Source organism: Patiria miniata, unplaced genomic scaffold (genome assembly GCF_015706575.1).
Source record: "Patiria miniata isolate m_02_andy unplaced genomic scaffold, ASM1570657v1 HiC_scaffold_14, whole genome shotgun sequence".
Lineage (NCBI taxonomy): Eukaryota > Metazoa > Echinodermata > Asteroidea > Valvatida > Asterinidae > Patiria > Patiria miniata.
Genome location: NW_024037052.1, coordinates 9744583 through 9772566, shown reverse-complemented (window position 1 = coordinate 9772566; position 27984 = coordinate 9744583). Strand labels below are relative to the sequence as shown.

Below are 27984 nucleotides of genomic sequence, written 5' to 3'. Positions count from 1 at the left end.
CGTTAAGCCAAGGCAGACATAATTCAATCAGATTTTGCATATAAAAGTTATTCGAATAAACTATCTTAAACAAGTCAACTTTTGTTCATTGCCATTGCCGGGTCAATCATGCACGTTTAGGCCTAGGTATGTCTTTTAAAGAAAAATAATGCCGACCACTGAGCATGACAGGCCTAGATCGCATGGAATTTGAACAGAATATCTCGCTAGCTACCACACAGGCCCGTCCCCTCAAACTCAGAGCGACATAATTTGCTTTGTCATTCCCATTTTCATATTTCTCCATGCCATGTTGTATAGGCCTCGTTAAAAAAAACAACTTACTTGCGAATAATTGTCCTATTCTTCAACGCTCCTTACTTCCCGACTCCAGCAATCTAATGCTGAGCACACCTTGACTATACTCCTCGTCGATTTTGATCAATTTAGATCTCTGTTTCTTTTATTCTTTCAAAAATGACAAAGAAAGCGAAGAAAACCCAACTTCATTTCTTAATCCTCCATTCGAAAGTGTACACAATTCGAAATGCGAATTTGTGTTCTTTACCCTTTTCAAAATACGCGCGCGCGGACGCACGTTCGTACGCGATGTCCTATCCAGTCTGTGTATATGGAGATCAATGGTTTTTCCGGCATCTCCGAACCGAAACGTGAAGAAAGTCAATTTAACAATATTTGTTATATATCATACTAATCCTCCAAATCCATTTATTTTCTGAAAATTGCTGCAAAAGCAATTATAACTCCATAGTTGTACATTCCTTTAAATTATACAGTAACGGCGGAACTGTCTCTACTATTCCTCGTTCATGGGTACATGACTAATTATAATACCCCGAATAGGGGACATTTTCCCGTCGTTTTAGTTGCCGCGTAGACTGGTTTCCAACCTCTTCATTTTTAAATGTTGATATATCGGGGCGGGAACTAGTCTTGCGCACTTGTACGTACGTACGACGTACGCACGTACGTGTGTATGAAGTTCCGTCCGATCCATATCCGATATCCATGCGCATGCTGTGCCAGCGCTGTGCCACGGCATATCGCAATCCATCCAGAGATTAGACGAATACACTCGAGTCGACCATCAACAGTGTGCTCAACATAGCGCGAAATGGCTTCCAGCGAATCTGGAGACGACTCTCTGTATCCAATCGCAGTTTTAATTGACGAACTGAGGAATGAGGATGTTCAGGTAAAGAAAAGCATGACCTTTAAAGTGTGGATTAGAATTGTTGTTCCATCACTCAGCCTAATTTTTTTTATTTTACGTAGGCCTAGGCCTACATTATACCTAGTACATGAATCATGTGACTGTGGCCATGGTCACTGGTGCCTAGGCTAACTACATGTACGGCGATCGTGTAGTGTAGGGCCCCTGTTTTGTTTTGAGCAAATTAGAGTAAAAAATGTTTTTTTATTTCTCAAAAATCACCTATAAAAACTAGCTCTACTGAGTGGAGCGTTGAATTACGGGTACCCCTCCATATAGCCCCATAAATGTGGCCTATTTACTGGACTGCCTCCGTAAACATAGGCCACACGTCCACATGTACAAAAATCGTGTCGACTTTGCCAAATTTTGATTTTCACATTTAGGCTTAGTTTGTAGGATTTTTTTGCTTTAGAAGCATACTCACCCTCTTTATAGGCTAATCAGAAAGTGCTGCCTTTTTCAGATGTATATTTTTTGTGAAATTTCCAGATTCATTTTTACACGTTTGCGTATCAAAATTTCAACATGAAATTTCACAAAAATTAGACATCTGAAAAAGGCAGCACTTTCTGACTAGCCTATAAAGTGGGTGAGTATGCTTCTAAAGCAAAAAAATCCTACAAACTAAGCCTAAATGTGAAAATCAAATTTGGCAAAGTCGACACGATTTTTGTACATGTGGACGTGTGGCCTATGTTTACGGAGGCAGTCCAGTAAATAGGCCACATTTATGGGGCTACCCTCCATACAAACGCTCCACCGATTTGCCGGAAAAAGTTCCATACTCGGACGTCAATTTATCTGCTGCCAAACATATTAATTGTCACCTCACCTTGTCATTTGAACCAAGAGAAATCCAGGAAGCTGTGTAAAGGTGAAAAAAATTTACTCAAAATGTGTTTTTAGAGCACATTTTGGATGCATACGTCGTGCAGAACTAACTTGAAGCAAGCAGCCGGTCAAAACTGATTGTAGTGGCTGAAAGACAGCGGTATGTTATACACGTGACATCAACAACCATGACGTCGCATGAGCCTGCCAATGATAGTGCAATACGTCATTATGAATATTTATTTTCTCATGAATATTTAGTTTATTTCAATGGATACTTCAAATACGTCCAAAGATTGATTATTGCAACAGCGATCGTGCGCGGCCTAGCGGTTAAGAGTCTCGTGTATCGAGCAAGCGTCAGAGGTTCGAATCCCGATGAAGTAACTGACTGATTAATAAATAGAAATTAAGGAAAGGAGAGGGTGAGAGTAGAGGAGGGAAAGTGGAGGAATAACCATAAAAGATGTAACTTTTGGCGCTAGAAAATTAATTGAAAAAAGTGACGTCCGAGTACGGAATTTTTTCCGACCCCTTATATTGTTCCCAAACAGCGAAAATTTTGAAAAAAAAACAGCAAAATAGTCTGAAAACTTACAGCTCAATGTGTTTGCCGATCATAATACAATCATATTTTGAAGGTTTTTAAAAAAGCAATTCAAGCTTCGATATCACTAATTACAATTTTCAAGGTTCCATTATTATTTTCAATGTATTTCGTGATGAAAAAGTTTTGGGAAAAACAAAAAGAATCGTAACTTTGCAACGCGTAGGCCGATTATCATGGAACGTGGATGGTTGAATGACATTTTCAATAAGCTTTCGACTGACGTATGGTTTCTTGACGTCTGCTATGCTACACTACCGTCGAGACCGAGTTAAACACAGTCACCAGGGCAGACAATTCTTGCCGTGGATCTTGAACGCATGGACCGGTCTGTGCGTGCCGCATGGCCCGTGAACGTAACATGTCATGCGCGCAGCATTTTTCGTACTCGGAGTTAAAATGAGACTTTTCAAACAGCAAAAACAAGTGTAATTTCGACTCAAATCACAATCACAATGGGAAAATATGTAAGTTTATTACATCATTGAACTATCTTTATAAATTACGAGGAATATTTCAAAATTTTAACTTATAAATGGGGAATGAAAACATCCGACTTTTTGATGTGTATGTTGCGCGTATTCGTTTTGTACACAAAATGATCACCGGCAGCAAACAGCGAGTGCGTGAGCCCTAATATAAGTTTACTGTGGGAAAACGGCCGTGCATACCCTCTATACACAGCACTCAATACATGAGCAGTACAGTGTAGGCAATTGAGGCCTATTTTTGGAACCGGTATCTATCAAACCACTTATCATTTTAAATTACCCAAGGGCAATTCCACACCAAAGTGGACATGACACCAAAAAATTCAAATACATGTGACTTAAACAAATTTGGCATCAAATGAAAGCTAAAAGTCTATATTTTCAAGATTTGAAGTCGGAATTTTATTTTTTATACATTTCAGTACCAAAAAATAGGATTATGTAATAATCTTGTTTTAATCCTAAAAATGTGATTAGGCCGTTTTTTTTTTATTACTTGGATTACGGAATTTTTGGGTCCCCATTTCCGGCGGCGAGCGGGAAATGAAAAAAAAAAAAAAAAAAAAAAAATGGGGGCGCCCTATCATCCAACATGGCGGCGCCCATAGAGACATGAAGAAACAAAACGGGCACGAGAATGAACAGTCACTGCATTTTCAAAACCACGGTTTCAAAGAAATAGTGACCATGGAGTGACCAGGCCAGTTCCCCCGATTTTTTTAGCATTCAAAAATCTCCTTTTCAACCTAAAGCAGACTTCTCTCAGATCAAATGACACCTTTTTGTAATTGTGAAAAACAAAATGGGATACAAATTACGTTTTTTTTAACGCGATTTTATGGGTGGTGCCGGTGCCGTGCGATCGTCATCTTTATTTTCATGTTGCGTTTTGACGTTGTCATCGTCATTTTTCCCCCAAATTTCCCTCTATTTATGACCTACCTGTATGTTCTTAAATGTCGACAACTAGTTTGGTAAGTCAAATAAATTAAAAGTGGATTTTGTTCTCTTTGAGAACCGGGCCCATACACGATCGCCATTTATAACTTTTGACAATCGGCATGATCGTCCGGACACCATGTGCACGCGTGTTTTGGCCTCGAGCTCGTTTTCCTCGTACAAAAACATCAATGCGTATTATATAGTGTACCGCGCGTGGAAGCACTGAGAAAAAGAAAGTCGGTTGGCTGCACGTAAGATCTGCCGTACGTACTCCTGCTGGTGTGTGTGTGTACTAATACAGATATATATTTTTGCGGCGGGGTTGTCGCTACTTGAAGTATCGGCACACTCCGGAACTGGGGATTCAGTTGTCAGTGTGTACTTGTACATCGCGCGTACCTAATAGTATAGTACGTACAGTGCATGGGGAATCGCTGGTGTTCGCACGGCCGGCCGTACCGTGCATGTGATTGATTCAGCGAGATTTTAAGACAACCCCGATCGGGCTGGGATGACATCGAAACACATTGTTAATGTGTGGAAAAACAACTGAAATCAATTATTTTAGTTGTAAATGTACACTGTAGAGTCAAAAAAATTAAACCTGGCGGCAGGATTTTAAAGCTTGGCGGGGACTTCTTAAACATGGCGGGCGCCGCAGAAAGCATGGCGGGGCGCCAGGTTTGTTCTACAAAGTTGGAGAACACTGATGTCGTTCGATCAAACCAGTACTAATACTATGGTTTACAGGCCTGGACAGCGCGCAATATAGAGTTTTTTGTACGATAGGCACATTTTTTTTTTTTTTTTTTTTTTTTGGGGTAGTCAGAATCGACAATTTCCGGCGGCGATTCCGTAATCCAAGTAATTAAAAAAAAACGGCCTTAATAGTGATATGAAAGTATTCTACCAAAACACACACAAAAATATGTACTAATGCCATCAGTTTCTGTCATGAGAAAGTATTGGTCTTGAAAAACCGACTAAAACTTGTTTTTAACATTTTGCGTAATTTGCTTCGCTTCAGTGACTTCTAATATTTCAGCCTTCGAAAATGTCCTTCCGTTACCGAAAATATACGTATGAATGCATTGAAAGTTATTGTGCAAAGCAGGTTTAGGTAGGCCTTCAATATGACATTATAACTGACACTGCTGTACTTCTCGGTTTTTAATTACAATTAATTAAATCACGTCCTTCCGTTACCAAATTGGTAACGGAAGGACGGTAACGGAAGGACAAATCGTATTTTTATCAAATGTTACGACATTTGCGCTCATGTTTGAAAAATGAAAATCACTGCAAATACATGCATGTATAATGAGCATTGAAAGGACATTCATGTGACCCACCTTCACAAAAGCAGGATAAGCAGGGCAAGGTGTTTATTACAAAGGAAGGCACAGGCATGTACAACATGTACAATGTACATGTACATATATGCTGATGTACCAGTACTTGTACATGTATGGAGTTGTTGCAGAAAATCAAATCATAAAGTTGCTGCCATCAGCATTCATGGACAATAGAGAAAGATACGAATTCTGTGAAGCCATTCCAGAAGCAAATTAAGTCAAAAATGAGATGGCAGAAAGTACCGGTACTTTGGGGCACTTTCATTCAATTTACATGTGTAGGACATGTGAGGTGCAATCTTTGACAAATTATGCCCAAGTTAACAATTTCAGTTTGGATGTTTATAAATTAATTGTTACTACTCTAAATCATTGTATTTTGATTTCAAACATTGATTTTAGAGTTCAATTAAAAGCAACACCTAACTGAAGCCATCAGTTCTACCGGTAGATGTTTTTACCTTAAATGTACATGTAGGCTGGTTGCCCCCCCCCCCCCCCCCACCCTTTAGGTAAACCACTGAACCTACCGGTCTTATTATTAAAAGTTGTTGGTGAACATGTAACCAATATACTCAAGTGCTCAAAAACTGTGTATTTAGACTTTTAAGGATTGAGGTGATGGGTTTGAAGTCCATTTCTGTAGTTGTCATGTGTTCGTGAATTATGTGTTTTGGGTTGTTTTCGTTTTTCTTTTGTTATCATTAATTAGCAGGCTTCTATCTTTATCTCAATAGTTTCTTGGGTATAATTATTTATGCCAGGTCTGCATATTGTTGATTTCAAATTCAGTTACACATTTCAGCAATTTGTTTCACTTGTAAAATTAGTGTAAATTCACATTTTGTTCGTGCTGTAATTGAGTAAACCTTTTGTCCTTCCGTTACCGTCCTTCCGTTACCAAATCATAATCTGCTTAAAACGTTGTAATTATATTACCGAAACACTTAAAGTCAAATGAAAGGCGGTATAGTATAGATAAAGCTTCAGGGATTCCATTTCTTACCTTTAAAATATAATTGCCCCATAAAATTCACAGAGTTTACGCAAAACGCGAGTAAGTTGGAAAACCCTTGTCCGTTTTACCGTCCTTCCGTTACCGACCTCATTAATATTCATAATTCAAAAACGGGAGGCATTCATGCCCCCCAAAAGTGTGGAAAATGACAGTAGCATTATAGCAATACAATTGTGACATTTGTTTGCTGTAACTATGAACAGTGTCTGTGATACACACATTTGAAATTTTGTTTAATGAGTGAAAACGTCCTTCCGTTACCGTGGAATTGCCCCCAATACAATCAATAGGAACCAATTTAAAGGGGGTTGTGTCAGGGGTGAAAATTTGCAATTTTGGGGGGTGATTTGATATGGAATGACCCAAAAGAAAAGGTTTGGCATAGCACGGTTTGATCCCAGGACCTTTGGCATGGTAGTCAAGCATTTAACCAATCAAGCTACCAAAGGCAAAGCACTCTGGTAGGGCAGTTATAAATATTATATAGATTTGCGATGGTATTTTTTTGCAATGTCGTAACAATAGCAGATGAGAAGTGCTTTACGGCTGCCGTGAGGATAGCCACATTTATCCCCCTGGCTTTTAAGAAAGGGGGATCTTGCGATAGTGTATTCCTTCTGTGTGTCTGTATGTTCGTGTGTTCCTGTGTTCTATTTCGGTTAGGTTAACTGTTTAGTGCTCTCATCTGAAAAGTCAGACTTCACTCTCAACCAAACTTGGTGACAATAATCTTTGGGTAGGGGAACTTCAGGTTAATTGACACAATTGAGGTCAAAGGTCATCTAGGGGTCAAATGATGTCATTGTTGATTTTGCTTAGGATTTGAAAAGTGTGCTTACCACATGTAACTGACTGTTAAATGCTGTCAGCATCCCAGGGGGACCACGCAAATTTAAGTTGCAGTATTTTTTATTAACCAGGGTCTACTCAACCACCAAGCTAACTTTTACTCGGGAGGTAACATACTGAGTATACATTGTCTATACGTCGGTGAAGGGCAAAATCTAATTTGATTTACATCACCCCGATGCAAAAATTCCATCTTATAAATAGTTAATACGGAACCCGCTGCTATAAAGTACATAAGATTTGAACCAGCCAACCGATCCATTAGCTCGATGGTCGAGTGTAAGACATCTGCCCTAGAAAGCAGGAGGTCGTGGGTTCGAGTCCCACCTGAGTGATTTTTTCCAACTTTCACTGGGGAGGTAACACACTGAGTATACAGTGTTTATACGTCGGTGAAGGGCAAAACCTAATTTGAAAAATTAAGTGTATTAAAATATAAAGATTTATAATGTAACCCTAACCTTCCTCTTTGCAAAATGGAGGATTTTGCAGGATTGAGGATGGCAAAAATGTGCGGCTGCTTTTGGAGGATGTACTGTTTCAAGGTCTACGGCCAGACCTTGTGTTGTTTATAAATTTAGGCCTACGATGTAGATAGTACTTGAAATCCTTCGCGCTGCTCCAGGATGTCAGTGGCTCTGCCTCAACATATTGACAGTGATAGTTGGAGGATTTTAGGAGGATTTTTCGGGATTGAGGCTGTTTGTAATTTTTACATGGAGGCAGTTAGAGATTTTGCAGGATTGAGGTTGCGTCCTAGCAAAAATGCCTAAGGAGTTAGGGTTAAAGTACCGGTACATGTACTCTGTACAAAATTGGGTGCTTTTAAGAAAAAAGTACACAATTCAGTAGTATTCTGACAAATCCACTGAGCTATATATAAGATTTAAGGCTATTATATGTGACCCGCTCCGCAAAAATGAGTCTGTTGTGGCAAAACTGACATTTTGAGTTAACTACATTAATAAAATGGGAATGAAATAAGCTTTCATTTGGTATATCATGGACCTCTCTAGGACATTTGGTTGCATTGTTGTGCTTGTTTCATTCTGTAAAGTTTTTGCAAAGCTAGAAGTGTCTCAATGGAGAAAAAGGGCTTTGAAAAATGACGAATACACTGTAACTAACCAAGAAAAGCACCACCGATTCATAATTTTTTTCCTTTTTCTTACAATATTTACATTTTTGTGTAAGATATTTGAACTAAAACTATCAAACAACCAAAATAAAACAAAAACAAAAAATCCAAATTTTGAGCAAATTTTTACTGTTTCCATTTCAAAATGGCAAAAGCTTGAATTCAAATTATGCGACATCAGACTCATTTTTGCAGAGCGGGTCACATATACCAGAGGAATGCCACGCTTTGCGCTGCATCCCGCTAGCTGGTTGACCTCAATTTGCATGTTGACCCCAGTGGGCATGGTAAACCTTGGTGAAGCAATTTTGCCACATTTTTCATCATCAATGTTATATTTTGCGTTATAACGATACGTTTCGGAGTGTTTGGAATGTTTTCAGTGATATAATTTTGTAATATTTAACTATTGAAAGTCTGAAAGAAACAAATTTGCCAAAAAAGCAAAAGAAAACAAATAAAACCGTAACTTCAGAGGACAGTGACATTGGGGCATATATACCGGTTTCACTAAAGGACCTGTTTACAATAACTGTTGTATTTTGTGCTTGCGCACGCATTCAGACCTTTTATAAAAAATTGACCATTTATTTATGTATTTATTGTTTTTATTATTTTTTTTTAATTAAAACAATTTTTTCGGGGGGTGGGGGCTTTGTAGCTTCGACTTAATAGCATCAAGAAGCTGTCAACCATAGCTTTGGCTCTTGGAGTGGAGAGGACTCGCAGTGAACTCATTCCTTTTTTAACAGGTAAGCATCTTCATGTATGAACACAAAACTTTAAACAGGTCGGTGTAACAATATTTGCTATATAATACTAACCCTTAAATCCATCCAGTTCTGAAAATTACAACAAAAAGTAAATGTTGTCTTCAACAATACGATGGTGATATAAATGAGTGTTCCATTTGGCCCAGATAGCTCCAAAGAAATCTGATATTAAAAGGGTGGTATCATGTCATGGGAACAGTCACGGTTGCAGGGGCATTTGTGTTTGTATAACACAAGTTTTTTTGTTTAACTTTAAATCAAAAATCTGGAGATAAACTGTACCAGCACAATATGTACACATGTTGTACCAGTCTTCATGAGCTACCTGGGAACATTTTCCACTCAGTCTGTTGCTTTGGAACATCATTTTCAAGCGAGGGCTGTACCTTCAAGCAGGACATGTGCTTACTGTTTGTACATTTCAAATAACCAGCGAGTAACCAAGACAGATGTAAATTCACGTGATTAAAAATCATGTGCAAGAAAGGACCCAAAATCATTATCCTTCAACGATCTTAACTATACATCGAATTTGTTTCAGACATATTTCTGTAAACCTCGGCAATGACGTTCCACAAACGTTTTCAGCTGCTTCATGCTCTGTTTGATATTAACATCAGCCAAGGTAGTGGGCCCTCTTTCGGGGTTGGCACACGTGAGCAATGCTCCAGGATATTTTCAATTCAATTGAGGTTCGTCAAAAGAAAATCTGTCAAATAAATTAAATACATTCCAATTTATAGACACAGGGATGTGATTTCTCCGTTTTGTTTTCTCGGAAATCCGTTTTTTGGGGCCTCAATAGTCCACCAACGTGAATCATGTGAATCCGTTGAGAAAATAGGGGGGTAGAATGTGCTAATTAATTATTCATAATGAGTTTTGCTTGCCAAAATATCCGAAGTTTACTTACGGACATAAACTTCGTTGATCGTATATACATGTATCTTTTATAACACACGCACATATTGAATACCCAATGTGAGAACGAAGTTGAAGACCATGCGTTGCCATTAGTGCGATATGATTTTTCGCTCGGGGCCGAGGTTGTGATTATTTAGGTCAAGTTCCTGTGTCGGTACTTGAGATGCACGTGTTGCGCTGGTTAGGTGTACAGACTAACTAAGTACAGCATGGTACACTGGTACCCTTCGCGTGCTAACAGAATCAATGCTATGATGAAGGACCAGAACCAGTGACTACTGCCCGTACTGACATCGTTTTCCGTGCATAATCGGCCGAAGTTGGATCATAGAAATAGTAAAACTAAAAATACCAAACAAACATCGATGGAAAAAGAGAATTTCTGCAAATTAATGCACAGAATGTGATCTTCGTTTTCTGTGTATGTTTTTTCCATTGAAATGACGAGATTGCAAAACTCGAACCTGTGGAGAAACATCGTAGCGTGTTTCTGCAGTAATGCAGAATTTTTGGCCACGTGGGATGGGCCGTTCACAGTGCAGCAATGCACACTGATACTGCGCCGTGTATACGGCACGATGTACGGCCGGCCAGACTGAATGTTTGCGGCACTAGCGGCCGTGATGTACGTTAAGCATAATAGTGGAATGACCCACCTCAAATATATTTTTAATTAGGTGAGGCAAGTTTTAATCACTTTTGATGGCCAGTCTTGATAATTTTTGTGGCGCAAATGAGAATAATACCAGGCACAAAATATAAACGATTCCTTGCTTTACTACAAATATAGAAATGGTGAAATAATGTTTCCAACAATACCACCGGCGCTATTTTGAAAGTCTTGTTGTGGGAAGCTGAAGTGATTTAAGTTTACAATTTTGATTCTTTTTACAAAAATATTACAAGATCTCCTCTGAAATGCTCTAAAATGCACCAGAAAGCTTCTAAAGTTCAAAATTTTTCGGGGCCCTTAAGAGGCCCCGAACCCAGGCCGTGGCTTCGCAGGTTGTTGTAATCACAACAAAAATTCCCCCACAGGTCTGAAAAAGTCCTGGGGAGAACAGCATGGTTCTCAACTTTGAGTACAGAAGAAACTTTATTAGAACAAGAGTACATTGAGGAAAATTCTTCTTAAAATTAAAACAAATTCTGCTTCGAAATTTCAGAGGAAAGTGCCGAGTAATCGCCTCAGATTGCACAACAGAGCATCTTAAATCAAAACATTTTTGGGGCCCTTAACCGGGCCCCGGACCTCACGCCGTAATGGCTTCGCGCTCACCGGAGTTTGCACTTCATGCATAAAATTTTCAGGTTTTTTTGTCATAGACCAATCTCATCCCTGGAGACATAAATTGTGTTTCGGATTAAGATCAAAACACCGCGAGGCTTAAATTTCAATGTAATTTTGAGTGGGAGCATCTTCACAACTAACCGCATAACCAACATGTCCATCCAGGCAATCATGTATGTTATAGTCCACACAGCCCCATTCAGTTCATGCACAGAGTCTGTACACAAAACGGCTTTAACAATAAATCAGACAAAATGCAAACACCCCCCTCCCCAAAAAATGTAATAAAGATTTGTATGTATTACCATCTTATTGTTGGTTACATTTTGTGTTCTTTGAATAAGATACTATTTATGATGAGGATGAAGTATTGCTGGCATTGGCGGAGCAGCTTGGGAATTTTACGGCATTGGTTGGTGGACCAGAATTTGTGCATTCACTTTTGGTGAGTAATACTTGAATGTTTTTTAAGAAGATGCAAAGCATTGTGAATTTAAGAGATGTGCTGAAACTATGGTATGTATCCATTGTTTGACTTGACGTCGGTAAGTACGTGTAAGGGGAAAGTGATTCTTCCAAAAATTTATAAAATCTGGCTATTTATCTGGAGGGAGGGTTTAGCTCTAAACCAGAACGAGTTTATCTCCTAGTACGATATATGAACCGTTTTAGCTAAAACGTTCCCTGTTTTAGCCAGCGCAGTGACCTTGAGTTACATAACGCCTTTTTAGTGGCGTGCTTTTGTAGTAAACAAACTACATACGGCAGGCTGCACGTTGGACACAAAGCACCAATGAATCTCTTAATTCTCCTACTATCAGCCATTCACGACAAAAATCCAACTTCAAGTGCAATCACCGTATGTTTTATGAACACGTGGCCCGAGTTTCACATCGTGCTCGCTAGTCCAAACGATGACAAACGTACAGATATCAATGCAACAACCACTAACTGGAGAGTAATTATCATAATATTTGAATATTGTGGCGCTGATTGGTCAATATTAAAATAGTGATATCACTTGTATTTTTACGTGACTGGCTGATGTGCGGGCAAGTTGATGCAATAAATGTGAAGTGCACAATATCCGTTGTGTGGTTTTGAAAACAGTGGTTTCGAACATCAATTTTTTTTTGTCAGAAATAAGGTCTTTTTGCACCACAACAGGTATAAAAAAATAGCCCCCAAAATAAACAAAAGTGGTGTACATGTTCTTTACGAAAACAATTAGGGCCTAATGCCGATGTACAATACTTCCAAAAAATGGGAAAATCAAGAAGGAAACCGTCCAACATACAATGAGTCTGTACGCTTTACGCGGTATACATGCACAGCGTACCTCCCCCACGGTAGAGCATTACCTCGGTGAACTAGTGTGACTGTCATAATGTTTACCGCGTGTCTAGGGTCTGGGCAATGATGTCAAACACGGCGACATGTAACAACGTCGACGGCCGGTGAGAGGCTCGAGCAAAATGTCTAGCTGTGCATTTGGGGCCTAAAGGTCAATGATCAAGGTCAAAGTGGCTAAAACAATAGAAATCTTGTCAGCCGCCATAACTTGAAAAATACTTTACATAAGGCCCCCCCAAAAAGTCTCCGGTTTCTGGTATGCGCGCGCGTCGCTGTAGCCATGCGCGTCGGCAAAATGAAAAAGGTTTTTTTTTCAATGAAAGATGATGTCTCAAAACTGCCAAACTCACTGGTTTGACTGGAATCCTGCTGCTGCACAATTTTAACATGTTTTTAGATGGGGTTATGATCGAGAATAAGCTTTATGTGGCCTCTCTGGACTCCCATATATTTGCACTAAGTTTAGTCGGGCACCATTTGCAGTCATCAGCCGACATTTGAAGCAAAAAAGTCAGGTAAAAAAAACACCACTTTTTGGACAAGCTCCATACCAGAAACCGGACTTTTTTTGGGCCTAATCTTCAAATTAGGTTTGTAGATTGCTCTTGGTAGTCCCAAGAAGCCTATTGCATTTGGGGCCAAAAGGTCCGATACGTGGCCCGATATGCCGACAAAAATGCGATCACATTTTTCAGCCCCCGAAATGCACAATATAATTATTATACAAGCCATTAAAATGCACAACAAAATCGTTTCACATGCCATTATTTCATCTTGACCATGCAAAATCTTGGCAAAAATCCTGTATTTCTGATGCATGTGCGATCAAAATGCACACGATGATGGGTCTGTCGCGTGGACCACTGCGCCAGCCAGCACCTAGCTAATAATAGCGCATACAGCATGGTACACTGGTTCCCTTCACGTGCTAACAGTATCAATGCTATGATGAAGGACAGGAACCAGTGACTACTGCATTGTGCGTATGCGATGATGATTAGTGCAATCGGCCGAAGTTGGATCGTAAAAATACCAAACAAGCATCGATGGAGAAAGAGAATTTTTGCGAATTAATTCACAGAACGTGATCTTTATTTTCTGTGTATGAATTTTCCATTAAAATGACGAGATTGCAAAGCTCGAACTTGTGGCGAAACATCGTAGCGTGCTTCTGCAGCAGTGCAAAATTTTCGGCCACAGGGATGGGCCGTACACAGTGCAGTAATGTACACTGATACTGCGCCGTGTGTACGGCGCGATGTACGGCCGGCAAGACTGAATGTTGGCTGTGCTAGCGGCTGTGATGTACGTTAAAAGCATATGGTGGAATCACCCACCTCAAATATATTTTCAATTAGGTGAGGCAAGTTTTAATCACTTTTGATGGCCAGTCTTGATAATTTTCGTGGTGCAAATGAAAATAGTCCTGGCACAAATATACATGATTCCTTGTTAAATATGCTCCATTCAATCTTGTGTTTTTATTCCTCCATGATTCAATCAGCAGCCCAAAAAAATTGGTGAAATAATTTTTCCAACCTACAGACGTTATTTTGAAAGGCATGTAATCGGAAGTAAAAGTGATTTTTTTTCACCTTAATTTCTTAATTTGAAAGTTACTTGTAAATGTAATACATACATTTTTTTATTTTTTTATTTTATTACAAAAAATGTTACAAGATCTCCTCTAAATTGTAAGGAAAAATCTTCCTTAAAGACTCCCTAGATTTGCTCTGAAATGCACCAGAGAGCTTCTAAAGTTCAAAATGTTCAAACCCCACGCTGTGGCTTTGCAGGTTGGTGAATCACAACAAAACTTCCCCCACAGGTTTGAACAAATCCTAGGGAGAACCCTGCACAGGGCAATTTCTATAGGTGAATACGTCTCCACAATGTTATCAAGAAATAGATATATATGGATTTCACTCAAAAACTAGGAATTTCCAAGGTGTGTTGATCCGTCGCAAATTGGAATATTTTATGTAAGGGATATTAAGTCTGAATTTCTGCCCAGGAAATTAATTCTGATTGAAATACATGAACAAGCATTTTGAAAGTACACTTTCAAACTAGTACACGAGAACAAAGAAATGACTCCATAAGGATACAAATTCTGGTATACATGTTTTTTTTTAAATTCAGCTTGTTTGTACAGGATCTCTGCACATTCACTCACTCTTTTAAATCACAAACAATGACTTTCCAACATAAAAGCAAAACAAAAATTATATTTATTCTGAGATCATAACAGTGTACTCTTACTTGGCCCGTACTCGGCACTAAATGAACTCGGAAAACTTGGTACTCGGATTTTGGTACTCGACTACTACACTGCTTTGACCCCATTTTGGTCATGTGACATGTTGGGGCTGGGCTACTGATACTTTCAACAAAGTTTGGTTGAAATTGGTTAAAATAGACAATAGACAATGTCAACGTTTGTTACTAACTTACTAACTACTACATGTAACTAACTGAGAGACATGGTGATTTGTTGAGCTGCTATCCCACACTGAAACATTGTGTTTCCGAACATCCCAACTGAACAATTCAGTTTGGTTCGGTGAATTTGGTTCGGTTCAGCAATTCGGCTGCAGCACTCAAGCTAAAGAGTCCTTTTAAGCTGAAAAGCTTGATTGTAGTTTTGTTCTTGATGTTTACTCGGTAGCCACCTCTGGAAAGCCTTGCGACTGTAGAGGAAACAGTGGTTCGTGACAAGGCTGTTGATTCCCTTCGTAAGTTGTCTGAGGAACACTCTTCAGCTGACATGGAGGCTCACTTCTATCCACTTGTCAAGAGATTGTCTTCTGGTGATTGGTTTACATCCCGTACATCAGCATGTGGTCTGTTCAGTGTTTGTTATGCCAAGTGCTCTAGTAACATCAAGGCAGAACTTCGCACGTAAGAATATGATGCATTTCTTCCTAATCTTATTTGGTTCTTTATGAAAGGATGAAATTTAACAGTGGATTTTAGGAATTTTGCAATTTGAGTAGTCCTCTGTAAAATCATTTAATATCGAGCATATTTAACAGTGATGAGACCCCTTCCAACAGTTAAATGGGGAGGGGGGAATGTTTTAGTGGTACCGTATTTTTTTTTTTAAATTTTAATGACTATTAAAATAACATTTAAAAAATGCTAATTAAAACAAACAAACCAACAAAATAATGACCACAATTTGAATACATACAATGCACTTTGGATTTTCTTATCTTACTTTTGTGTTGGACACTTCTATTCACCCTACATGTATGTGTTGGTCTGAGGAACAGGATTAAGGGTGATTTATGATTGCTCACAATGTGACATTACACTTTCCTAAATAAATATGGTCCTTTCCTTCATATAAGAAAATGTCAAAAATCCCTTTAGCTTGATCTGCACATGATTTTACATCTAGTCTTTAAATATTTTTTTTTTAGGGAAACAAAAACAAAAACCACTACCTGCCTTTTTGGTTTCATTTAGAAAAACAGTCAACAGAATTCAAGATCAGCCCACTACAATAAAAGATGTTTCATTTCCCCCTTTTACTGTTCACCCATGTTGCCCTTTTGGGGGGTAAGGGTGTGATAGTTTCATCCTAAAGAGATGACTGAGTGTTTTAAACCCTTGAATGTGAAAAATACAGAAATAATACCAAAACTGTCTCAAGCTTTTGTAAACAAATTAAAAGTGTAGTGAATAACTTATCAGTTATTTCTGTTTGGACTATAGGCATTTCAGAAACCTGTGCTCTGATGAAACCCCTATGGTCAGACGAGCTGCAGCAAGTAAACTTGGAGAATTTGCCAAAGCAGTAGAGCTAGATTATCTCAAGTCAGATGTCATCCCAATGTTTGTCAATCTTGCAGCTGATGAACAAGTAAGTTAATTAAAAACCCTAACTCCCTACGGTGTGTGACAAATGATATTCGGGACTGTTAGTGTTAAAACACGTAATTACTTCATTATTTCTCATTGCCTTTTTTACTTGGCCATCTTCGATGATGTAAAGACATATTGTGCTACCATCTATGTGCTTTGGTGCTGACACATTGATTACCTTGGTTGCATTGGTGCAAATGCTGAGGAGGGCAGCAAGTGTACAAAACAAGGACATTCACCAAGACCCAGCTGACAATCATTTTTGCAAAAAAAATGTAATAGAGCTTTGCCGTTCATAAACTTGTAGAACTGAGCGATGTTCCAAAAATGCAGCACAACAGCACACAACACCATGTCGTGTCTCTGGTGACAAAATCATGATCTTGAAATACCCTAGTGAGAACCGTAGTAACTAATGGAAATCATTTGTGCTTGACCCAAGGACCAGCATTAATAGCAGAATGTATATAGTCCAGCCATCTAACTTTCAGGTTCAGTCTTGTTAAATTAGCTTCAGTGTTAAATATCAAACTATTCTTGAAGTAAAGGTGCACCGTATCACAACTTTCTGTGTAGCATTTATAAATAATGAATTGAAATGTAACTTTTTGATACAAAATGTCTTAGTCAATCAAAAAAAATGAGGTGGCAGTAATACATGGTAAAACAAAAAACTGCACATTGTATGATTGAATTGCAGTTGAGAAATGACAAATCTGTTCTTGAATGTACAGGATTCAGTACGTCTACTGGCTGTAGAGGCCTGTGTGAATATTGCAACATCATTATCACCTGAGGACACAGAGACGCTTATCATGCCAACACTCCGAAATTGTGCAGAGGATAAATCCTGGAGAGTACGCTACATGGTGGCAGACAAATTCACCGATGTAAGGGTTACTTGCATCCAGATTTGTTTCATTCTTTGCAGCTATCACAGTGAGCTGATATTTGGGGTCAATGTCATTGTACACTGTTTTAATTCTCTCATATTAAGACTAGTGGGTCTTTCCATGAACACTGAGTGGGACATTTGCAGACATTGCTAGTGGCACCAACATTGTTTGTGCGTACTATGGGTTATAAGCATGGGAACCAGTACACACACCCAGTGCATCCCTGCCACTGGTACTTTTGAAAGTGGTCTCAAAGCGCTATCTATTTTGCACAGAGTCTATTCCCAGTCCCAATTGAATACCTGGATAGAACAATCATCATATCCAATGATGAAAGGGTAAATAAAAGTGTCAAGTTGACACTCTGGGTTGCAAAGAATGTGTCACTATCAAATTATTGAAAATGTCCAAGAGGAATCCAAAGTAACGTTTGGACCACACAATAAATTGAAGTAAAGAATTCATTAATTGTAGCTGGCGTCATTTCAAGCCAATACATTAGCTTGCCATCTGCAGCAACTTTACTAGGATAGCATTTATTAAATACTGAATACCTCTAACTTCTGAGTTCTGTCTTACTGACAAATCTGGTAACAAACAAATCTGACATGCTATAGGCACCTTGTCAGTTCAGGTCTACCAAGCTGATGGAGTCACGAGGGATTTTCATCCTTAATCAAAAGTGCGAAAGCTAGTCTCAAAGGATACTTCCATAGTTGTTCTGTCAATAATTTGAAGTAAATGGAGTGTGAAGTGTACACACCTTTGATGTGGAGTCCGTGTAGTTGGATTAGATTCAGAATTCCATGACAAATACAGAAATAATTACTTGCTGAATTCATCTGTTTATGTGCACATAACTTAAGATATGTTTATATTGTGTGTACTGTGTTCAAATTTCACCCTGAAAATCTAGTTCCATTATTTCTGTTTACTCCTGAAGCTTCAGCAAGCTGTTGGACCCGAGATCACCAAACAAGACTTAGTGGGAGCATTTCAGAGCTTGCTGAAAGACTGTGAGGCAGAGGTTCGTGCTGCCAGTGCACATAAAGTCAAAGCATTTTGTGAGAATTTGGCACCGGACTCCAGGGAGCAGATCATCATGACCAACATTCTTCCATGTGTGAAGGTAAATGGGTGCTGACAGGGGAATGGGTCAGAACATGGGGGGGGGGGAGCAGGAACCAAAAGTTAAATATCTAACATCGTATATTTCTGAAAGATTTGTTGATGTCTGTGTATGTGTTTTATGTTTACCCCGTTTCTTTACCATGGGCGACTTTTGTCGACCAGGAAACGACACACAGAGCACTTTGAACACAGATTTATTCACTGCTTTTCAGCAAGCTGGCATGTTAGTATGTTTGGCTGCCCATACATCAACTATATACTAGCTGAAAGAGTGTTTCGGATCGTTCCAACGGTGTAGTGTAGTGTAGTGATAGTGTTACCACTACACAAATCTAAGAAAAGTGCTTCAAAAGTATCCACGCACAGATTTAGGTATTGAGTGCCATTTGGTCATGTGGTGAAAGGGCTTGCATTATTGGGGCCAGATCAACAAACGGGCATAACTTTCTTATTTTTGCACATATGGCCTTGATCTTTACATCCTATAAAAGAGTAAAGTTTAAGTGACAAAATTGACACACAACACCTTTGACTTTAATTACTCTTTGTCAGTCCAAATGTGGGTTGAAAAAAGTGTGTTTTCGACTTGTGGTCCATTTTTCATGCTCTAGTGATTTCCGATTGACTGCGCGCAAACAATTGGTTCTGGGGAGAGCCAAGTCAATAAACCATGTGGTAAAGTAAGAGTAAGGCCCGGACAAGCTCGATGGTTTCCTCCGCCATCGCAACCAACAACACCTGAGTATACAATTCACAATGGAAACTGAGACATCCGATTCATTGCCTTTCCTTGATGTACTCATTTCCAAACGGGCCGATGGTTCACTTGGACACTCTGTGTACAGGAAACCTACACATCAGAGTTGTAATGACTCGAGTCAATGACTCGACTCGAGTCCGACTCGAGTCACATTTTTTGGCGACTCGACTCGACTCGAGTCCCGACGGGTAAATGACTCGACTCGACTCGAGTCACTGCGAGCAAATGACTCGACTCGACTCGAGTCCCTCATCAGAATGACTCGACTTGACTCGAGGAAGGCTAATAAGACTCGAGTCCCAAAATAAAAGCAAAACTTACTTGCGAAAAATATTTGCAATGACTTACGCTGCGCCGTTCGCGTTGCCAGTTTTTGTTCACGTCACGTTAATGTTCGCGAATAATGTATGTTTATATACAGCGGCAGTCTGTTTCCTTCCTCCATAATGAAACAACAAACATAAACCGTGTCGCGGACTCCCACCTTGTGGTTCTATAGCATGTAATGCTAAACCGGGAACCAGACTTAAAACGCATTTCTCAATCCGTGGTTTCATCATTGGTTTCGGGCGATTTTGAAGTTCTTGGTGGAACGCTGGCTAAATTCATGTCCCGATTTCACACAAAAAAATGGATACGGACGGGCCGGCCCACCTTTAAATAATCAGAAACAGTTTTGTATAATGCAATTAGGTTTTAACATTGTCAGCGATCAGCGAACAACAAAATCTAGACCCGAAGCCAAACCAGTTATAAGACCGAAGTTTCACATCTTCTTATCTGGGTCGTGAGCTAGCAATGGAAACTGTTGGTTGGGTACCATACAGCATACTTTATGTCTTTGGATTTCCGTAATAGACTGGTGCCTTGTATTCTTTCTCTCTTGTGTTTGTTGCTTTTTATTGTAATTTAGTGTTCAAATATTTGTGACTCGAATTGACTCGAGCTAAATACTTGACTCGACTCGACTCGACTCGACCACACTCTGTGACTCGACTCGACTCGACTCGACCTTGTTGACCTAATGACTCGACTCGACTCGAGTCACTTCTTTAAAATGACTCAACTCGACTCGAGTCACAAAAATCAGTGACTCGTTACAACTCTGTGCTAGACACTGGTGATCTGGATATTGGTAACACATTGTGGCAAAGGTGGTTATTGTCCAAGGTTTCACACGTTTGCAAATCCGTTTGCCAGGGTCAAAGTGCATAATGGTAGTTCGGCACTCACAAATTCCAGTGTCCCTAATCCAGATTCCATGTTCAAATATGGGTTGACGGTAGACATTGCCATTGTTTCCTGTCTCCACTTGGTTCTCTGCATAGCTATGAACACACTTGAACAAAATAAGGTTGGCTAAAAGTGATAAAAGCTACATAAAACGGGAGACATAATTTTTTGAGGCAGCAGCTACAACAGCGCCCTTCTAAAATTCTTGTAATTCTAAAAAGGTATCATGTTGATGTAATTTTGAGACACCAGCAACGGTTTCAAATTGCATAATCCAGACACATTTTTCCAACGAGTCCTACACATGCAGTAGTGTCTTTATCTGCACCTGTGATACACTCTCACATTGGCCAGACTATAAATGCACAAAGAGTCTGCACATTTTTATGCCGTGTATATACACTGTACATATACAGTAAACTCCGGCTAAGACGGCACTCTCGGGACCAGAGAATTTGTGGCGACTTACGCGAATGTCGGCTTCTGCTGCAAGTTGTCATTTTGCTGACTTACACAAATACACAAATTGAATCACGGAGTGAAAAAAATAGATTGAATTAATGGCAAATGAGATTCATGGCTAAAATTCAAAGGCTTTGATTTACCCTGGTTTATTTCTACATCCACGGTTGATTCAAGCAAATATATCCTCAATGTTTATCATCACAAACAGGCTGTGGTATTGATCACAGAAAGTCATGCATGTACATGTACGTACATACGAAGCAAGGACGGCGCGGTCGGCTAGCGTTAACAGTTGTATGACATATCGCTTGTATACTGTACGACCATGAACATGTACATGTAGTGTACATTGTGCATGTATGTACGTGTACAGTCACAAATTACATGTGTGCAACTGTGCATGGTACTGATACAATAAGGGGACCCCTAAAATGAACAGAGCGCATGCGTGCAGTCGATAGGGGGTACTGGTATTGATGTGCTATCGGGAAAACCCCTTTTTGATCGCGCACGTGTAAGCGAACGATGCACACAATTTACAGACTGTGCATGAAAGAGTGTACACGTGCGATTAGTGTACACGTGCGATTAGTGTACGCGTGCTGGCCGATGCATCAATCACGGGCCGTGCCATTGATAAACAGTTGTCAGTTAGCTGTGTGTGGGACTTTTCACTCGACACAGTGACACAAACCGCAGAGCATGATGCCGACTTATACAGAGGAATTTTTGTGGTTTTGAGGAAATGGGACTGAAAGTAACACGCCGACATAGGCAAAATGGCGGCTTACAAAGGCCGACTTAGAAATGAAAATGTCAATGGAAATGCATTAGAGACAATCGGGACTTTCGTCAGACGGCCAATTTAAGCGATATGACGGTTTATACGATGTCAGTTTAGCCGGAGTTTACTGTTTATAAAACCCAGAGCCAATTCTGCAGGCACCACAGCATGAAACGAACCAGAAGCACAGTAATATATTTGTTTGTTTGTTTCATGGCTGGATTTTTAAAGAAAAAAGCAAAAACAGCAGATCAATAGAAAATTTGCATGCCTAGGTGCATTTAAGGCATCCAAATCTTGAATTGGTCACTTTTCTGAAATTCAATGCATTTTGACATTTGGAAATGTAGCATACTGTTGTGTTCCCATAAGTTTTGAGTGGTCAGGCACAACCCGACCGTTGTTTAGAATTGTTCTTCCGTCTTTCTTTCATTTTTTTCCCGACAATACTTCCCCGCGGGTTTCTCCTAAACGGTTTATGGTATGAAATTGTAACTTTCAACATATATCGGCCCTCATCCGGAGTGGTGCATATTACACACAAATAAGCTGCAAGGCTATCGCAGAAAAAGTTTAGGGCCCCCAGCCCTTTTAGGGTTAAATCTTAATGTGAAAGTAGGTCTCAAACTTCCCTGTGTCTCTTGGCAATAAGTGAACTTGGACATGCCCCTCAGCACCCTTGAAATATAAGGCTCACAGCCCCAAGCCTTAAAGATGGTTGCAAGGCACGTACGTGGATTGCATTGTGCATGTGTAATAGTAGGGAAATTCCCGAGAATATTGCTCATTCGGGAACTCCCCTGACTCATAGTTTATGCTCGCCAAAACTGAGAGGGCGGTACATAACTTTAACTGGTGTGCAATGTATTCTTAAGTGTTTACTAGTGTTTTGTACACGTTATATGACAACTTGTTAACGGAAGCACATTTGTTTGTTGGGCTGGCAAAAGTGCCCATTTGGGTGATTTTTTTTTTTAATTGGGCATTTTTTCCTAAAAACATGTGCACTTGGGTAAAGAAGGTATTGCGAGCAATATTATGTATTGCGCCAATGGTGTGCAACCTTTACTTTTAAAATATGAGCTATTAGATTTTTAAACAATTGTACTTGATGAATGTACAATTCAGTAGCATAGGCGTGCATACCGGTATATGTTGAGACCACATGATTAATCTTTGAAAATGAATATAAAATCAACGGTGAGAGATCTGATTTTGTTTTTTTACAGGAATTGATACAATATTCCAGGGTCTTAATTTTTTTTATATTACGTGACCCTCCTTCCGGTCAAAACCTAAAGTGCCTTGTAATTTGAAATTGGAAAAAGATCTGAACTTGCTTTCAACGATGTAAGTCTCTGGCTAGGTTGGGCTTTACAAAAATAATACCAGTGACGTCATAAAATGTTAGAGCGCCCTCTATCTGCAGTTTGAAAAATGTTTAAATTATTTTCAGTTGATTTATATTGTGGCAAAGATTATGACATATGAAATAGATGTCAGCCCAACCACTCTGCGTTTGTAACTCAACAAACGTGAACCTCTAGTTTTTTAGTTTCAGTTGCAGTGGTGTTTCCAACCAAAAATTAGGCCCCAAAAATATTGTTTTGTTGCCCTCACCCAATCGACCCTAAAATCTGGAAATCTCTGGTCGGCTTTTTTTTTAAATGCCTTAATTTTGCATTTCGTTAAAAACATACATACCTAAATGGCAGTACAGTTCAAATTTTCCGTGTTTTGATGGATGGTGTAATGGAGGTAGAGACCTGGAGCATGTGGTGTATATGTACACTTACTGCACGCATCATATCTTCAATGCACATTGTGTACATGTACGTACACAGAATACTGGATTGGTGCATGCAGTACACATAGCCTGAAAAAACGTTTCGTGTACATGTATGTTGGGAACTGGTAGCTGAATGGAATCCTTGACAAAATATTGATCAAAGTTGCCGCGTAAGCTTCATGACAGTAGGACACGTTGAATGGAAAATTAAACAATCAAAAAAATTTAACAAGAATATAACAGTAGTGATGAAAACCAATCTTCTAAAGAAATCCTTTTTTAAAAATATGCTTTGCTGGTACCCACGATTCACTTTGTGCCCTTGGCCAGATGTTACATTGTACCGCTTGTGTGCATGTGCAAACACGATAGCCAAGATGGACGGCTACGCAGTGTCTGTCTGGTCCATGACAGCGATGTTGAGAATAAAACAACTTGCATTGCAAATATATCTATTAAATGGCGATTTTGCCAAATTATTCCATAAGTACAACACAAGGCACCCCAAAGTTGTTTCGTCGGATATTTTTGTCTCGCTGTTGCATCAAGGGCCCTTACAAACTGTTTTGCCGGAACCTATCACTGTGTTGGGTGACCTTGGGTTTTGCTTCTTACTGTTGTCTGTGACTGTATGTGTACTTTGTATACCCCCCTCCCCCCCCCCCCCCCCCCCAAATGTCCCTGACCGACTGACCCTCCTGAAATTTTTCATGTGAGGGCAACAAAACATTTGTTTATTTTTTGGCTTTATGCATACTCAAATTGAATATTAAGCTTTGAAACTTTCCTCGGCAGGAGTTGGTGTCTGATGCAAACCAACATGTCAAGAGTGCTTTGGCATCTGTCATCATGGGCTTGTCTCCAATACTGGGCAAAGATAAGTAAGTTGCGATATTGTATATATTACTGTCCAGCCTTTCTGTAGTGAGAGCATCACAATTCCACTCATTTTCAAGTGTTTGGTACGGTACTTTATTTTGTAAGATATAACACTTTTTTAAGGAAATAAGGAACAGTCTGTATGTGGTAAAAACTGTATTAACACTTACAAAAGTTGTGATTGACGGGGGGGGGGGGGGGTCATAATGATTGAAAACACAAAAGTAATCTTGATTTTTTGAGATTAAAGTTAATGAATTGCTGTCAATGTCAATCAATTGGACAGCAAAGTTTATGTATGCTGAATGTAAACTCAAGCAGATATACTCTACACTCAGTCACAATTTGTCACTGGTAACCCTATCTATCAAAACCTATCAGGCTACAATTTTGAACAGGTCGGTAAGCTGGCATCATGTTGGTACATTTGACAGGTTAAAATGGCTGCTTTACAACCTGTCCTTTCTCTATGGGTCAACCAATCTATCAAACCACTTCAATGGCTTTGGCAGTTATGCGGTGTAATCCTGACAGATTTGTGGTAGTTGGTGACCATCCTGAACAAAAGAAAAAATCACATGACGTGAAAGAGAAGTATTGTGCCAAGAAGTGACCACCCACTTCCTAAAACATCCGTGTGGAATCGTGGAACTTGATCACTTGTTCAAGCATGAACATTTATGAAATAATTTTGTGGTGGTCATTGGGTAAAAACTTCAACTTAAACAGGAGACTGAAATGTCTCTTGGGACGGACACGTTTTTAAAAATAAACTTGAAGTATATATATTTTCATTTTCATTAAAGCAAATCTGGGGTCTTTAAGCTGGATTTTTTTCTTAAAATTCAGAGGAGATTGATACCCAAAAAAAGTATTTAAAAAAAGAATCAACATTTCACAAACATGTTAAGTTTTTTAACTTCCTGAACTGGAAAAGTATGGATTAAATGTAATATGCAAAACAATGAAAAAAAAAACGAATGTAAAACTATGTTCAATGTGGATGATTCTTAAAAATAATAATAGTGAGATCGAGAATTTAAGTCGTCCTCACCACCATGCTCTCAATGGTCGGAAATTCACGATGGTCATAGCTGGCAAGCACCGGCCATATATCACATCGCACACACAGCGCAGTTTCATTGTACATACGTGCACTGTGCAGCGACTCACGTGCTGTGACCGATGACTACCAACAAATTTGCGGAATCACATGGCTGTTCCGCTTCAAGTAACATGCGGTAAAACCTTGTTATAAAAATTAAAAATACATACACACAGAAAAGAGAAATCACATTCTGGGATTTTAATTCGCAGAAACTCCCTTTCTCCATCGATGTTTGTTAGCTATTTTTTACGATTTAAATTTGACCAGTTACGCTATGTGTGTGTATGCAATAACTATGTAGGCCATTGTCACTGGTTCCGGTCATAGCTTTGATTCTGTTACCACGCGGTGGTAACCAGTGAATGGCAATGGCACATGGCCTAGCTGGCTAGTGGGCACTGCCGCATGGAACTCGTATAGCGGCATGGCTTTGGTGTCGTGTTTTGATCATACATACGTCTGAAATATAGGATCGTCAAGATTTTGCATAGCGAGATGAAATAATTGCGTGTGCAACGATTATATTGTGCACAAATGGCATGTGTAATCATTATATTGTGCGTATTGGCGGCTGAAAAATGCGATCGGCAATTTTGCCTGCGTGTCGGGCTACAATTCCAGCGTATCGGGCTGATACACACGTTTGTACATGGGGAGAACCCTGATGTATGCATAGGGTGGATACATACGAGAGAGTAGACAATATTTTTGCGTCAACGTTTAAGCCTCCGTTTTCATATTGTATTTCGTCCTCGTCATCAAGACTCACCTTGTATTATTGTCCCTAGTAATACGGTTTGCACCACCCTTTGAAGAAAATGGTTCATTTCTTCATTCATAAAATGCAAATTAGAACTAGTACATAGGGTATAAACCACTGAAACTACTGAAGCTTGTCTTTGTTTCTTGTGGTACGGTTTAGCACACACGTATTTTCACTACATCTTCAATTGCACATACTTCGTCTATACAGTTGGCTCCCGATTTTTCGAAAACAAACACATATTTTCAGTCCCAGCAAAATTGTGCACATTTCTAGGGGGAGAAATTCGCTTAAGACGAAATCGGACAGTATGAAATTTCTGTTCCAACGAAAGGTTTTGGCGACCCTGTTGCGTATAAAAGCATTGATAGCGACCCATTTATTGCACACAAAAAATAAAACCACAAAGCTTTACTTCACATTTTTCAAATTTTCTTTCAAACCTAATTATTACTGAAAGCAGCATAATTACCGGTACAGTCATGAATGGGTTTAAGTCAGTTGTTTAATCTTGCCGATACTGCAGTACATTCACTAATTGTGCGCTGTGGTTACCAACAAAGGCCTGTGAAAACGTGCTGATGATATTATGGTACAATGACGCACAGACAGCAACAGAAGAAACCACATGCTGGGAACAATCACCGAGTACGTGACAACTTCTGCACCCAAGCTGACATGAACGACGAGATTTACGTGGACACGCTGCTTCTTCAAGGTTTCAATGAATCAAGTCAACCCAACAAATCCAAATTTATGGCTTTTTTTTCAGTTAAAAAAAAGAGATTCGCATATTGGTAAATAAATATAAAGAATGAAACACACCAGATCAACAATTTTCCACCAACCCTTTAGGCCTATTACCCCAAAACGATTCCCGCGCCAATGAAAAAAGGTCTCAAAGTTAATACGTTCATATCCCCTTTTCATAACCTGATTGAACCAAATCCAAACTTAAAAACATGAACTTCCAAAACTGTCCAGCTATCATTCTAGCCCAAACCACAGAAATAATTATTTTGAATTCATAATCCAAACATGAACTTCGCAACATGCACCGATTAGATGATATCGGCCCTTCCCATTGACAATCGCCTCATCACTGCATTATGCAGACCGTGGAGATAACTATGAAAATGCATCTCAGGTTTTCTCAACTCAAAGCCAGGTTTCCGTCAATAGACCATTATCATGTTGTGACCATTTCAATTTGTTCCATTCAAATCAACGTAACCAAAGCACGGCTGGTTCCTTTTATCATTCAATGATGTTATTGGATACAGGGAACATGACTGAAATGGTGGCAGGATAAAGGTCTATAACCCTCTCCTGTCCAAAATATGGTTGGACTGGCACCCTCTCTTGGTATGATCCCAAGTTTGTCATTCCTGAGAAATAATCTCATCACAGATATGTGAGCGATTGCAAAATAAATATATTAAATTTGATGAATTGGGAGCAGCCATTTTTTTCTCACAAGGAAACAATATTTCCTCTGTTGTAGGAAATGACGGCATA

General features: G+C 39.3%; 1 protein-coding gene across 1 annotated transcript in view; it reads left to right on the top strand.

Annotated features, from left to right (window-relative positions):
- The first annotated feature begins 1026 nt into the window (after positions 1 to 1026).
- Positions 1027 to 27984, top strand: part of LOC119722027 (serine/threonine-protein phosphatase 2A 65 kDa regulatory subunit A alpha isoform-like) — a 42777-nt gene continuing 15819 nt past the window's right edge. Inside the window, exons 1-8 of the mRNA XM_038192009.1 lie at positions 1027 to 1195; positions 9109 to 9199; positions 11780 to 11880; positions 15457 to 15689; positions 16509 to 16656; positions 17393 to 17548; positions 18498 to 18683; positions 24512 to 24597. Of these exons, the coding sequence (XP_038047937.1) occupies positions 1115 to 1195; positions 9109 to 9199; positions 11780 to 11880; positions 15457 to 15689; positions 16509 to 16656; positions 17393 to 17548; positions 18498 to 18683; positions 24512 to 24597 (1082 nt within the window). The 5' untranslated portion in view covers positions 1027 to 1114. The remainder of the gene's footprint in view (positions 1196 to 9108; positions 9200 to 11779; positions 11881 to 15456; positions 15690 to 16508; positions 16657 to 17392; positions 17549 to 18497; positions 18684 to 24511; positions 24598 to 27984) is intronic.